The sequence below is a fragment of the Notolepis coatsorum genome (genome assembly GCF_963971535.1).
Source record: "Notolepis coatsorum genome assembly, chromosome: 12".
Lineage (NCBI taxonomy): Eukaryota > Metazoa > Chordata > Actinopteri > Aulopiformes > Paralepididae > Notolepis > Notolepis coatsorum.
Genome location: NC_140176.1, coordinates 37,073,994 through 37,089,564, shown reverse-complemented (window position 1 = coordinate 37,089,564; position 15,571 = coordinate 37,073,994). Strand labels below are relative to the sequence as shown.

Genomic DNA, 15,571 nt, shown 5'->3' with positions numbered 1-15,571 from the left:
CAAACAGTCCTACTATGATCAGCGGGAAAAGCCCGGAAAACGTATTGCCGGGCGCATTAAACAACAAACAGAAAGGTCCATTAATTGTATTGAAGTCCCAAGTGGTAGAACTACAGTGGACCCGACAGAGATTAATGAGGCCTTTAGAGTCTTCTATGGGGAATTATACAGCTCTGAGTGTTCTCCTAATCTGGACACGCAGACACAATTATTAGACAACCTTGATATTCCCAAAATGTCAGAAAAGGAAATTAGGGCTTTAGATCAAAATGTAACTGGGTTGGAAATTGCTGAAGCAATTGGCTGTATGCAGGCTGGAAAATCAGCGGGCCCAGATGGCATCCCCATAGATATTTACTAAAAATTCCAAACTAAATTACCCCCTCTTGGAGGTGTTTCAGGAATCCTTTGAGAATGGTCTTCTCCCCACATCTATGAGGGGCTCCCTAATCACTTTACTTCCAAAACCAGGGAAGCCTAATACCAAATACCAAAACCTTTTCCGTGAGAGCAGCCCACACCTGGAACAGTCTGCCAACACGGCTCAGGGAGTATCAAAGTTACATTTCATTTAAAACTAACTTAAAATCATGGTTGAGAGATGGTCAAGTGTGCGACCATTTTAACTGAGGGGTTGTATTTTAATGTATTTATTTGTATGTATTTTAGTGTATTGTAACCTATACTGATTCCTACTGTGTTTTAATTATTGTACTATGTTTTAATTATTGTTGTGCTCATGTCACCTGCCCCAGAGACTACAGTTGAAAATTAGCCAACTTGGCTAAACTGGCATATTTACAGTCAAATGTTCCTTAATATGCACTGTCTCTGTATTTTAAACCAATAAATACAAATACAAAAAATATGAAAATATGCGCCCAATCACTCTTCTGGTTACCCAGAAACACCCTGGACAGGCTCCTTGACTACAGTAATGGAGTCCTGTCTGGTTACCCAGAACCACCCTGGACCTGTGACCCCCCATCCTCAGACACAGAGACTTTAGCGGCCCCCCCCCCCACCCCCTCTGGAACTCTCTCTCCTGGCTGCGATCCGCCCTGAAAACCCACCTGTTCACGAAGGCCTCTAGTCGTCTCCCTGTTCATCATTGTTATTATTATTTCTTCCGATTGTATTTCTCTCATGCAAGTTCAGGTTTTTAGACAAGATTTCTGTTTTCCTACCACCCATGCCAAGATTCTGTTCTTTCTTTCTGTTGTCACACTGAACTGATCAGCCCAGAGAAAATATATCAGAATGAGAATTGGTTAAAATGAGAATATCTTTATTTGTCATGTACATTTTTGCATACACCAGGAGGAATTTGTCCTCTGTATTTAACCCATCCCAACTATTTTAGGAGCAGTGGGCGTCAATAGTCCGGATCTCACGGACAAACTCCAGTTCTGATAACAGTGTCAAGGGCAATGGCAGGAGTTATGTACCTAGCATGCATGTCTTTTATGTGTGTGGGAGGAAACCAGAGTACTCTGAGGAAACCCACGCTGGGAGAACATGCAAACTCCACAAAGAAAGCCTCCACCTGCCCGGTTAGAACCCAGGACCTTAAGTTAAGTTAAGTGAACCTTTATTAATCGTCTTGGGGAAATTTGACACATCCTAACTATTTAGGAACAGTGAGCAGCCACACAGTGTGGCGCCCAGGGACAAACTCCAGTTGTAACGCCAGTAACTTGGTCAAGGGTAATGGCAGGAAACCTAGCATGCATGTCTTTTATGGCGTGGGAGGGAGTACCCAGAGGAAACCCACGCAAACACAGGGAGAACACTTTAAAGTTTGATACTCTTCCAAACTTTATAGCTTTAATTTATATCCAATGAACGTCATTTAGTCTGCTTTTCCTGTTTCTTGTTTCCTGTTTTTAACTTGATCTTATCGTGCTGATAACTTGTTTTTATCTCTGTTATTCTATCTCTTTTAATTGTATACTCGACGTCAATGTAAATGAGGGAAACCTCAGTGTCCCTTGTGTTTAAATAAAGGTTGAATGAATGAATGAATGAATGAATGAATGAACATGCAAACTCAGGACCAACCCAGGCTGCGAGGCAACAGTGCTGCTAACCACTGTGCCACGTGCAGATTTCATGAATACCGTTATGCACTGGATGTAGGATTGGTCAGTTTGCTATCGTTTGACTCTGAGCCAAGTCCTCTCTTCTCGTTTCTTCCATGTTTGCCATCCCTCCATCCCTTCTCTCTTCCCCTTTTCACACTTGGTTCTCAGTGTCAACAGCGTGTTCCTCCCTCCCTTTCCCACGCTGGGACTGTAGGCGTCGAAACCCCTCCCCCTCCTCCCCCCTCCTCCTCCTCCTCCTCCTCCCCCCTCTCTCATCCTTCTCCTCCTCCTCCTCCTCCTCCTCAGGTTGAATTACCCGAGTGGTGTTTCCTTCCTTTCCTCCACTTTGAACTACCACCATAAAACAGAGGCCTTGGACTGAATGTCGGTGTAATTCTTCTCTCTTCCAACATCGCTGCGTGTAACAGCCGGTAGCACATTTTGAAAGAAAATGACAAGAATCTGTGCAGTGGTTGAGTAGGTAAAATATAGCACTGTTCCACTGTGACTCGTTTACAATATCCAATAATAAAACACCAAATGATTACATTTTTGTTGATCTACTTCTCATATATCAACACATAGCAACCGTTGTTTTGCACATGGCAACCGATTCTTCCAACATGGAGGTCAAAAGGCCTCTATTATACAGAAAAACTTCCCATGCCTCCCTTTAGTTTTCGGGGAAAACCTCCTTAACTACCTACTGGATCAAGGTATCTGCAGGTTTCAACAAGTTACATTGAAAACTTTTTTTTTATCCACTTTTTCTCCCCATTTTCTATTTTTCTCCCATCCAAATTTTGTATATCCAATTCTTCCCTCCCCTGTCTTGAACGTTGCTAGACTATGCCTCCCACAGGTCGGTTGTAGTGAGGACAGAAGCCTTGCATCACGTGTCCCCTCCGGTACACGAGGTGGCAGCCTGTCGCATCTTTTCACCGCAGCAGCTCGAACTCTCAGTGGCAAGGAGTAACGCGTGGGAGGCTCACGCTGCCCCCGTCACTTCCTGCTTCCGTCACACCGGCGTCACCAAACCGACCTGTAGAAGTCGCTGTCCACAACGTCAAATCCCCACCCACCGGTTTTCCCACCCTCTAACACTTGCCAATTGTGTTAGTATGACGGCCGGCCAAGCCGGTAGCAACGCCGAGAGCTGGGCTCGAACCCAGCGTCTCCTGCGTTAGAGGCGAGCACCTTGCCCACTGCGCCAATCAGCCGCCCACATTGAAGACTTGAAGATTTTTTTAATACCACTTAGAGCAGAATTAACACAAAATGTACACGAGAACTGAACTGGCGGCTGCACTTCCATACAAGCTCTCAGATGCACCAAGCTCCCGGTAGCCCCACAAAACGACTTGAATACAAAAACATTTCATATATTTAAATTAAAATAATTAAAAACAAATCTTTAATACATGTAAAAATGAAAGACTTTTTAACTCATTGGACGCCAGAGGTCGATGTGGGCGTATGGCCGTGTGTGCCAGCGCTGTAATGAAATGGGGGTACATGCCGGTGTTTGCAATGCTGAAACTATATTAAATATTATAGCTATGGATCTAATGATATAGTCGATTGTCATTTAGTTTCTTCCGGTCAAGATGCAAAAAACAGATAATTTTTTCATCCATACATATCCGTTTTATACCGTGGTGAATATGAGTATAGTTTTAGAGTAATTCTGTGTAATCCCAGGAAACTCCGCCAAACAGCGTTTTACTGCATTTCACTATAAATCGTGCCATTCCTTGCCTGGATCAATAATCAATCTGAAACCAACGCTAGATTATCGGTATTATGTTTCATCATGCATGCATGAAAGGGTGGGGTGGGGGGTTCTATGCTTCGATCGTCACCAACGGCATACGTTACACAGTACATTACAGACACACGCTCCGATCGCGGGGAAAGAATTATCGGATCAACGCAAGATTGATAACATATAGCCCTTACCTTGTCTATGATGTACTGCAAAAAGAATAATCAAATTATCTGATCGCCATTCCAAGTACTGATCGCGATCGTTGAACATGAACGGGGGGGGGGGGGGGGGGGGGTGACCCTTGTCGATGCATCCGTTATCACCACTTGACTGAACTGGCGCTGCTGTGATGGCTGCCTTTCTGATCGCTCCGACGAGACTGTGCTTTATTTTGTTAATTTTTATAGTATTAGGAGTTTTATTTGCACCAACTGTTGGTGCATTATATGTGTATGACCGTCAGTCAATCATTGACATTGGATTAAGAAAAACTTACCGTTTGGATTGCTCTCTGGATCGGATCGCTGAACAGCAGAAATGGCCCACCGAGATCCTTTGTTATGCCGGCCACGGACAACAACAAAAGCCGCCGCGAAGACGAGGAAAGAGAGCCGGGGTCCGGAACAGACTGAGGTCCAAACGACACAGAACCACATTGCCCAGCATATTGTTGGCCAACGTGCAATCGATAGGAAACAAATTGGACGACATCAGAGCAAGGATCCAATTCCAGAGGGACATTCGGGATTGTAACGTCCTCTGTTTCACAGAAACTTGGCTGAGTCCAGATGTCCCGAATCATGCAATAGAACCGGCAGACCACTTCTTCGTTCTACGGAAAGACCGGACGGCATTAGAGTCACTAAAGAAGAAAGGAGGCGGCATCGCCTTCATGATAAACAAGGAGTGGTGCGATTTAGGCAACACAAAGGAAATGTCTAACCACTGCTCCCCAGACCTGGAGTTTATCACGATAAAATGTCGACCCTTCTTCCTCCCAAGAGAGTTAACGTCCATCATCCTCATCGGAGTGTACATTCCACCACACGCGAACACTGAGGTCGCACTTTCAAAACTTCACGACGAGGTAAACAAACTCCAGGCAGCTAACGTTGACGCGGCCATTTTGGTCTTGGGGGATTTCAACAGCGCGCGTCTTAAAAAGGTGCTGCCGAATTTCTATCAGCATGTGACCTGTCCCACCAGAGGCGAGAACATATTAGACCATGTATACTCGCAATTTAAGAATGGGTACAAGTCACAGGCTCTTAGTCCATTCGGTAAAAGCGATCACGTCGCAATTTTTCTTTTGCCTAAGTACAAACAGTGTCTCAAGCGAACGCCGGTGGTCTCGCGAGAGGTTAAGCGTTGGACCGTGACGTCAGTAGAGTCACTCCAAGCAGTGCTGGGAAGCACAGAATGGAGTGTACTCCGTGATAACACAGCCAATATTAACGAATACACCGAAACGGTGATTGACTATGTCTGTACTCAGGTAGAAGTAATAATCCCCACCACCAAAATTAATATCTACCCAAATCAAAAGCCCTGGGTAGACAAATCCGTCCGTGAGGCTCTGAAAGTGCGCACATCAGCATACAACACCGGGCTGGTGACAGGCAACATGGAAGAACACAAGATGGCAAGATACAACGTCAGGAGAGCAGTAATAGAGGCAAAACGGCGTTACAGGGATAAAGTTGAACTTCAGTTTGAACAGGCTGACTCTAGAGGCATGTGGCAGGGCCTCAGAACAATGACAGACTACAAAGGAACCCCCCTCAAACTGAACAGTGACATCTCCTTAGCAAATGATCTCAACTCCTTCTATGCGAGGTTTGAGGCTGTGAATAACAACACCAGCCTACAAACCACGGCAATGGGGGGGGGGGGGTCTGCTGATGGAGACTCAGTGTTCAGGGTAACAGAGCATGAGGTGAGACGGATCTTTAAAAAAGTGGATATCAGGAAGGCAGCAGGACCGGACGGCATCCCCGGCCGCGTCCTAAAAGTCTGTGCCGACCAACTGGCCCCGGTTTTCACTGACATCTTCAACCTGTCCTTGGAACAGGCCGTCATCCCCACCTGTCTGAAGAAGTCCACCATCATCCCTGTACCCAAAAAATCTACGCCCGCTTGCCTCAACGACTACCGCCCTGTAGCCCTCACCTCCATAGCCATGAAGTGCTTTGAGAAGCTAGTGAAGGGCTACATCTGTTCCTCCCTCCCCATCAACCTGGACCCTCTGCAATTTGCATATCGCCCCAACAGGTCCACGGAGGACGCCATAGCCCATGTGCTGCACACAGCAGCATCACATCTGGACAAGAGGAAGGGGAACTATGTGAGAATGCTGTTCATCGACTACAGCTCAGCATTCAATACCATAGTCCCCTCCAAACTCATAGCCAAGCTCAGGGACCTGGGCTTGAACTATGACCTGTGCCAGTGGGTCCTGGACTTCCTGACGGGCAGACCCCAGGTGGTAAGAGCCGGCAACTGCACCTCCTCATCCATCACGCTCAACATAGGGGCCCCCCAGGGCTGTGTTCTGAGCCCCCTCCTCTACTCCCTGTACACACATGACTGCGTAGCACAGCGGAACAACAACACCATCATCAAATTTGCTGATGACACAGTAGTGGTGGGCCTGATCTCTGCCAACGACGAAAGGGCCTACCTGGAAGAGGTAGAGAACCTGTCACAGTGGTGTCAGGAGAACTGCCTCTCCCTGAACGTCAGCAAAACAAAAGAGATGATTGTGGACTTCAGGAGGTCGGGGGTCAAGGACTACAGCCCCCTCAGCATCGACGGGGCACCAGTTGAGAGAGTGAACAGTTTCAAGTACCTCGGAGCCCACATATCCGAGGACTTGTCATGGACCACACACATTGACAGTGTTGTGAAGAAGGCACGACAACGCCTCTACTTCCTCAGGCGCCTAAGGAAGTTCCAAGTCAGCCAGAAGATCCTTAGGAACTTCTACTCATGTACAATAGAGAGCATCCTGACCGGCAACATCACCTCCTGGTTTGGGAATAGCACTGCACAAGACCGTAGCAGACTACAAAGAGTGACACGTTCAGCCGAACGCACAATTAGAGGGGGGCTTCCCACCCTCCAGAACATTTACAACAAGCGGTGCAAGGGGAAGGCTAAGAGAATTATTAAGGACTCGAGCCACCCGAACAACTGCCTCTTTGAACTGCTGCCGTCAGGCAAGCGATACCGGAGTCTTATGGCGAGCACAGAAAGACTCAGAAGGAGCTTCTATCCCCAGGCCATCAGGCTGCTAAACGAACAATAATCGCTAAACGAACAATAATCACTATGCAACAACCATCAAATGCACACAGCACACACACCCACACGCACACACACACTCACTCAAACAAACAACACACTGCAGCACCCACTCTCCACACTTAGATCACACAAACACACTTACACTTTATATTTATTGATAAAGGATTTGCACTACAACTCGTACACCTACTGTGAATTGTACCTAAACTGCACCTCGTCCATTTATGCCTTGCACTATATAGTATTGTATATTAGTACACTGCACAGTATTGTATATTGTATGGTAACTACGTCTACGAACATTGTACATATGTCTAAACTGAACACTGTGACCTCTTTTTTCTTCTAATTTTTACTATGTTTTTATTTCATACTTATCTTGTCATGCACAGTCTCTGGAGCGCAACAGTAAGAAGCATTTTGTACAAAAGTATTCTGTACTTCTGTATGACAACTATTAAAGAAACTTGAAACTTGAAACTTGCCCTGCCCGAGTAGTTAGACCCCGCCCGCACGCCGCAGCTCGGCCCACACACCAAGCCACATCGTTTCAAATGGAGTGCAATAGCGGCCGCAAGGCGTTAGGCGGCGGTATTGGACTTTTGCGATCTCAGACCCATCCCCAGTGATAACACACAGCTGCCTGCATGTTTATGAATGGAAATAGCGAATAAAAGAAATAACGATTCAATAATGTATATATATGTGGTTGGCGTTATTCGATTGGCGGACAAACACGTGCGTGAACTGCGCAGAATGACATTTTAAGGCCTTCATTTATGAATGATTAGGCTTTTTAATACCCCACAGATACCCTGCCTTAACTACCCACTGTGTCTTTGTGTGGCATCTATCAGACCGATCTGTATCTCTCTTTCTCTCTCTCTCTCTCTCTCTCTCTCTCTCTCTCTCTCTCTCTCTCTCTCTCTCTCTCTCTCTCTCTCTCTCTCTCTCTCTCTCTCTCTCTCTCCTCTCTCTCTCTCTCTCTCTCTCTGCTTCCCTGAGAACCTGTGTTCCCTGTAACTCTACACGGTTCCCCCTCCCCACGACTCTCTCCTCACCGCCCATGTCGAAGCCGATGATGGGCTTCTTCTCCATCTGCTTGTAGGAGGTGACGGCATAACCCACCACGCCGCCAGCCGGGCCGGACAGAACCGCCCGCGAGCCGCAGAACTCCTCCATGGGGGTGAGACCGCCGTCCGACTGCATGAACAGCACGTCCACGTCCTGGGAAGGCAGAGAGGGGAGGGTGGGGTCGGGTCAACATTCAGGCTGCGTTCTACAAGCTTTAGCTCAAGCTAAATTCTCATTTATTGCTCATATCTGATTTTTTTTATGTGGCCAATATCAGATTCCAGTGTGAACCGGTCGCACTCCTGATGGATCCATCGTTATGAAAGAAAAATTGGAATGGAATTTTGGAAGCTATGGAACCCGTTCTAGTGACTGGTTGGTCCTTAACACTTTGAATGCCCATCACGAGATATCTCGGGTTATCAGCCCGCCCCCTGAATGCCCATCACGAGAATTCTCGTTTAATTTTTTTTATTAGCGATCTGAATTCATATTTCATCAACCGAGTCTACCGTTGGTAAACCTGCCCCACCAGGCGCTCAGATGTGAAAAAAGCGCCCCCTATCGTCTCCCAGATGGTAATGCACCCTTTTGGATTGGACTCAATGAAAATGGATGAGAAAAAAAAACTCCGGAATCCACATTTTACTTCTCACGCATGTAACCGGAGCCGATCAGATTCATTCTGGACCCTCAGCACAGCGTGTAATATGTGTTTTACAGTATACGCGTTGGATCAATAAAAGGATAGATTTTTGGAATGGCGATCAGGAATTGGAATAATCCATTTTGATACCATCTGATCTCAGGTAAGGAATCTATTTTACCAGTCTTAGGATAATCAGACCTGTTTTCACGGAGATATAAGCTTTTCCCCTATGTGTGATATGGCTGTTTGACTGTGCGAGCGATCAGGAACTGAGAGAATCTATTTTCAGCTCGCGGCACCAGCGTGCACACGTACACATATACTATCGATAATCTAGCATTATTTGAAAACGATTCATAAATAGGCCGAAAAATGACAACGTTCTAGAATATTACAGGTACAGGGCGATTATCATGGAATCTTTTTTTCCCCTAGAAAACGAGGGCTTTTCAAAATGCTATAAAACGGAAATAAACCGATAAAAAAACAATCCGCTTCGACAATGTTGACTGGAAATTAGTCATTGATAAGCGACGGGCAGATTAGACACATAATTTAAAACATAGATTAGGCGATATTAATGCTAACATTGAAGTGGATGGTGGGCATTCAAGCACTAAATGTGCGCCCCCTGCTGGGCACTGAAAGTGTTAAGGTCCCCTGAGTTTGCTCTGAACAGGAATGAACTCCAACAGTCCTTAAAGCTTGAGATTCTCCCCTCTGTTGCAGAGTTTAAAACTTATAGAAAGAGTACAAAAATGAGGGGCAATTTATAGAAAGAGTACAAAAATGAGGGGCAATTTATAGAAAGAGTGCAAATATGAGGGGCAACTTATAGAAAGAGTGCAAATATGAGGGGCAACTTATAGAAAGAGTACAAAAATGAGGGGCAACTTATAGAAAGAGTGCAAAAATTAGGGGCAACTTATAGAAAGAGTGCAAATATGAGGGGCAACTTATAGAAAGAGTGCAAATATGAGGGGCACCTTATAGAAAGAGTACAAAAATGAGGGGCAACTTATAGAAAGAGTGCAAAAATGAGGGGCAACTTATAGAAAGAGTACAAAAATGAGGGGCAACTTATATAAAGAGTGCAAATATGAGGGGCAACTTATAGAAAGAGTGCAAATATGAGGGGCAACTTATAGAAAGAGTGCAAATATGAGGGGCAACTTATAGAAAGAGTACAACGGTGGATGCAAATATGATGCATCATGAATAAGTATACTACTATAACATTATGATTAGGGCTGCAACGATTAGTCGACATAATCGGCGATGTCGATTATAAAAAAAATCGTTGACGAGAAATTGTTGCGTCGATTAGCCATACAAATATTTAATTTTTTTATTTATTTTTTTGAAAGTGGCTTCTCAGCTCTGGTCCAGCCAGCTGAATACTTCTTAGCTTAACATAACAGACCGACAGTAAGTTTGGGGGAACTAATGGGATAACTGGGGATGTTGTTTGGTCCTGACAAGAGTCTCAAAGCAACTCTGAGGTCATGCTCAATGTCCAATCTGTTCCTCTGCTCTGTCTTCAGCTGGACCAGAGCTGAGAAGCCACTTTCACAAAGATAGGTAGTGCAAAAAAAATGAAAAAAAAAAAAAAATATATATATATATATATATATATATATATATAATATAATATTTTTTCGATTAGTCGACTAATCGAAAAAATAATCGACAGATTAGTCGACTACCAAAATAGTCATTAGTTGCAGCCCTAATTATGATATTCCAAGACAACACACACACACACACACACACACACACACACACACACACACACACACACACACACACACACACACACACACACACACACACACACACACACACACACACACACACACACACACACACACACACACACACACACACACACACACACACACACACACACACACACACACACACACACACACACACACACACACCTTCAGGCCCCCCTTGAAGCCGCTGGTGAAGCTCTTCAGGTACTGGTGGATCTTGGGCGTCAGGTAGGCGTCGGTGCAGACGGTGTAGCCGCGCGGCACGGCCCTCACCATGGGCATCACCTCACTGGACAGAGACACCTGAGTGAAGCCCAGACGACGAGCTAGAGAGCCCACCGCCTTCTCATGGACAGACCACCTGAGAGAGAGAGAGAGACAGAGAGAGAGAACAGAGAGAGAGAACAGAGAGAGAGAGACAGAGAGAGGAGAGAGAGAGAGACAGGAGAGAGAGAGAGAGTGCGTGAGAGAGAGATAGAGAGCAAGTGAGAGAGAGAGGGAGAGAGAGAGAGAGAGGGAGACAGAGAGAGAGAGAGAGAGAGAGAGAGAGAGAGAGAGAGAGAGAGAGAGAGAGAGAGAGAGAGAGAGAGAGAGAGAGAGAGGAGAGACAGAGAGAGAGATATGGAGATAGGAGAGAGACAGAGAGGAGAGAGAGAGAAAGCAGAGATGGAGATAGAGAGATGGAGATAGATGGAGAGAGAAAGATGGAGAGAGATGGAGAACAGAGATGGAGGGGGAGAGGGAGATGGAGGGTGAGAGAACAGGGATGGAGAAAGAGAGAACACAGATGGAGAGAGAGGGAGAACACAGATGGAGAGAGGGAGAGACATAAAGTTAGTTGGAGAGATAAAGTCAGAGAGGTTGAGTTTAATATAAATCTATTCTGTAGAATTTAAAACAAGTTTGACAGGTGAAGCCATGATTCAGCATTGATTCTGAATCCTCAACCCATTCAAATGGAACAGAGACAGAAAGAGAGACAAATGGAGACAAAAACAAAGAGGTTTCTTTTCTACTTTATTAGATACAGTAGCACAGTGAAGAGAGACAGGAAACATGACACACAACAGCTATATGGAAGGTTATCAGCATACATCAGCATCCCCTATCTGTCTAGGTCACTCTCCCCTATCTGTCTAGGTCACTCTCCCCTATCTGTCTAGGTCACTCTCCCCTATCTGTCTAGGTCACTCTCCCCTATCTGTCTAGGTCACTCTCCCCTATCTGTCTAAGTCACTCTCCTCTATCTGTCTACATCACTCTCCCCTATCTGTGTCACTCTCCCCTATCTGTCTACATCACTCACCCCTGTCTGTCACTCTCCCCTATCTGTTTACATCACTCACCCCTATCTGTACAATGCCCCCACTCCATTGTGTCTACTCCCCTGTATAAACTAGGACTGACCTCGATTAGTCGACTAATCGTTCGAAAGGAGCCGTAGTTGACTGCCAAACTCTTAGTTGAGTGAAATAATAAAAAATAAATATATATATTATAATTATTATAATATATATATCATTCTTTCCAAAAGCAAAGAGGCCTAGAAGCGTGGCTAACGCTAATGGCACACATACCAGCGAGGTATGCCTAAGAAAACAAGCACAGAGGCACTGAAAGAGGATTTCACACACTAAAAGTTATGTTGTAGGATCACAATCAAATGTGATACTTTGATATTGATGTTGAAAGTACGACAGCGAGAGAAAGAAAAGAGGAGGTGATTATGTAACGCTGGGGACACACTGCCAGTGGAATGTCTGCCTCGCTGAACTGCTGCCTCACTGAACTGTTGCCTCACTGAACTGCTGCCTCACTGAACTGCTGCCTGACTGAACTGCTGCCTCACTGAACTGCTGCCTGACTGAACTGCTGCCTCACTGAACTGCTGCCTCACTGAACTGCTGCCTCACTGAACTGCTGCCTGACTGAACTGCTGCCTCACTGAACTGCTGCCTCACTGAACTGCTGCCTCACTGAACTGCTGCCTGACTGAACTGCTGCTTCGCTGAACTGCTGCCTCACTGAACTGCTGCCTCACTGAACTGCTGCCTCACTGAACTGCTGCCTCACTGAACTGCTGCCTCGTTGAACTGCTGCCTCACTGAACTGCTGCCTCACTGAACTGCTGCCTCGCTGAACTGCTGCCTCACTGAACTGCTGCCTCACTGAACTGCTGCCTCGCTGAACTGCTGCCTCACTGAACTGCTGCCTCACTGAACTGCTGCCTCACTGAACTGCTGCCTCACTGAACTGCTGCCTCGCTGAACTGCTGCCTCACTGAACTGCTGCCTGACTGAACTGTTGCCTCGCTGAACTGCTGCCTCACTGAACTGCTGCCTCACTGAACTGCTGCCTCGCTGAACTGCTGCCTCGCTGAACTGCTGCCTGACTGAACTGCTGCCTCACTGCCTCACTGAACTGCTGCCTCGCTGAACTGCTGCAGCTCGCATCAGCCTGTCTGTTCGCACCAAAAGTGCATTTCTCTGTGCCAGTCAACAAGAAATTCCGCTCCTCTGCTCTAATCACATGCAGAGGCGCTCGTGGAGAATATAGACCTTTTTTTCTTTAGGCAGAGCTATTCAGTTACCAAGCATATCTCACCTGCATTGGCTTGGTTTTTACTAACTTTAATATACTTGTAGGAAAATACAAATATCAGATCAAGACTCTGTATTAAATGACTCGGATCCGATTAGTGTCGTCATCATACAGAGCCCATTGATGACCCCCCCCCCGGACTACACTGTTGCTGCCGATAAAAAACTGTAGTGCACATTGCATTTTACACACTGCTAAAATTTGCGCATTGCTCATTGCACGTCACACACATTTTTTTTGGAACTGTACATACAAAAATGTATATAGTCAAATATCTACATCTGCAATGCACACTTTTTTGGAACTGTATATAGTAATCTTTATTTTAGGCATCTTATTTTATTCTATGCTAAATGTATTGTATTGCACTGCACACTTTTTAGAACTGTATATACCTGTAGTCATCTTTATTTTAGTCATCTTATTTTATTCTATGTTAAATTTATTGTATTTTTATTATTGGAAGCTGCTATGGTCGAGGGACCACAATAAAGTACCGTACTTTTCGGACTATAAGCCGCGGCTTTTTCCCCCATTTTTCGACCCTGCGGCTTATATAGCGGTGCGGCTTATATGTGACTCAACGTGACCAAACTCGAAAATGTAAACATCTAAATATTGCTTTTTTGACTGCATTGAAATGTTATTTATCTATCTTATTTGCTAAACTTAATACAACTTGTAAATGAGTTAATGCTTGTTATTTGTCCGACAGTATTGTGTCCCAATGCTAATTACATATGGTAATTAAACATTAAAACACCTGCGGCTTATAGTCCAGTGCGGCTTATATATGTACACATCATTCAATTTAGCTGCTGCGGCTTATAGTCAGGTGCGGCTTATAGTGCGAAAAGTACGGTACTGTAAAGTACTGAAATAAGTGACAATAAAGGAATCTGAATCTGAATATATACTCCATATATTCCCATGTTCTACTGTGTACTGCCATGCATTTTACTGCTACTTTGCCCTCTGGTTAGATACCAACTTCATTTAGTTGTACTCTGTACTTGTGCAATGACAATAAATAGTATTGTATATTATATATATATTAAGGCTGTCAAGGTTAACGCGATATTAACGCGTTAATGTACAATTCTATTAACGCCACTTTTTTTTTTACGCGCGATTAACGCTTTATAAAACGTCACACAAGACTTCACTCAGGTGTATTATTGATACTCTCATTGATACTATGTTTGTTTCTGACTCAAAGTGTGTATGTGTGAGAGAGAGAGAGAGAGAGAGAGAGAGAGAGAGAGAGAGAGAGAGAGAGAGAGAGAGAGAGAGAGGGAGGGGGGGTGAGAGATGAGGGAGGGGCAAGAGAGAAAGAGAGTGTGTGAGAGAGAGAGAGAGAGAGAGGGGGGGGGGCGTGTGTGTGTCCTCAGCCCTTGTGTGGGTGAATGTAACAAGTTCCTAACGTTTTCTTTCCCCTATTATTTCATGCACACTTTATTCATTGTTTTAAATTATTATTTTCTTTTAAGTTATTTTGTGCATCACTCTGTTTTGAATTTGATGCAAATTTGTAATGCATGAGGGTCATCCTTTTGTGTTAAATGGCTGCATAAAGCAAGCATTTATTGACTCTCATGTTGATAAGAGTATTAAAACTTGAAAAAGATCTGTTTAAGGTATATTTAGAACAGATACAAAATATGCGATTAATTTGCGATTAATCACGAGTTAACTATGGACAATCATGCGATTAATCAGATTAAATATTTTAATCGATTGACAGCCTTAATATATATATATATATAGGATATACTATCTTAATTACTTTAAGATTAAAAACTGAATGAGAGTAGAGGTAAGAGAGGAGAAAACCATCAGCTCAAGTGTGAAAGTGCTTCAGGCAGGAGGCGGGAGATGCAGAAAGAACATGCTGTACTCTTGCTCTCCTATTGGCTCTCCGTGAAGTCAACCACATGGGCTTCACATGAGAAGCTGGCAACCTGACACCCAGACATACATGCTCTCATAGAGCGCGGGAGGGAGGGAGGGAAGGAGGGAGGGAAGGAGAGAGAGCAGGGGGGCGTGGGGGGGTTGAGAGTGAGACTGAATTGGAGAGGGAAATAAAAAAGAGAGAGACAGACAGACAGACAGACAGACAGGAGGGTGAAAAACGGTGCCCTGGGTGTTTCCTGTACGCTGTCTTACTCGTGGCGTCTCATCACCCAGACTGATAAATTACCTTTTTTTTTACCACACCATGTTGCATGCGCACGCTAGTCCTCTACCGATACCCGAACCTGTCTCTCTTACTCTCTCTCTCTCTCCCTCTCGCTCCCACCACCACACATAA

General features: G+C 44.9%; 1 protein-coding gene across 2 annotated transcripts in view; it reads right to left on the bottom strand.

Annotated features, from left to right (window-relative positions):
- oplah (5-oxoprolinase, ATP-hydrolysing) overlaps nucleotides 1–15,571 on the bottom strand; it is a 95,548-nt gene that overhangs the window by 68,183 nt on the left and 11,794 nt on the right. For both annotated transcript variants that reach the window (XM_084326499.1, XM_084326498.1), the window contains exons 6-7: nucleotides 10,825–11,020; nucleotides 8,220–8,385 (exon numbers count right to left, since the gene is read on the bottom strand). In XM_084326499.1, coding sequence (XP_084182625.1) covers nucleotides 8,220–8,385; nucleotides 10,825–11,020 — 362 coding nt within the window. The remainder of the gene's footprint in view (nucleotides 1–8,219; nucleotides 8,386–10,824; nucleotides 11,021–15,571) is intronic.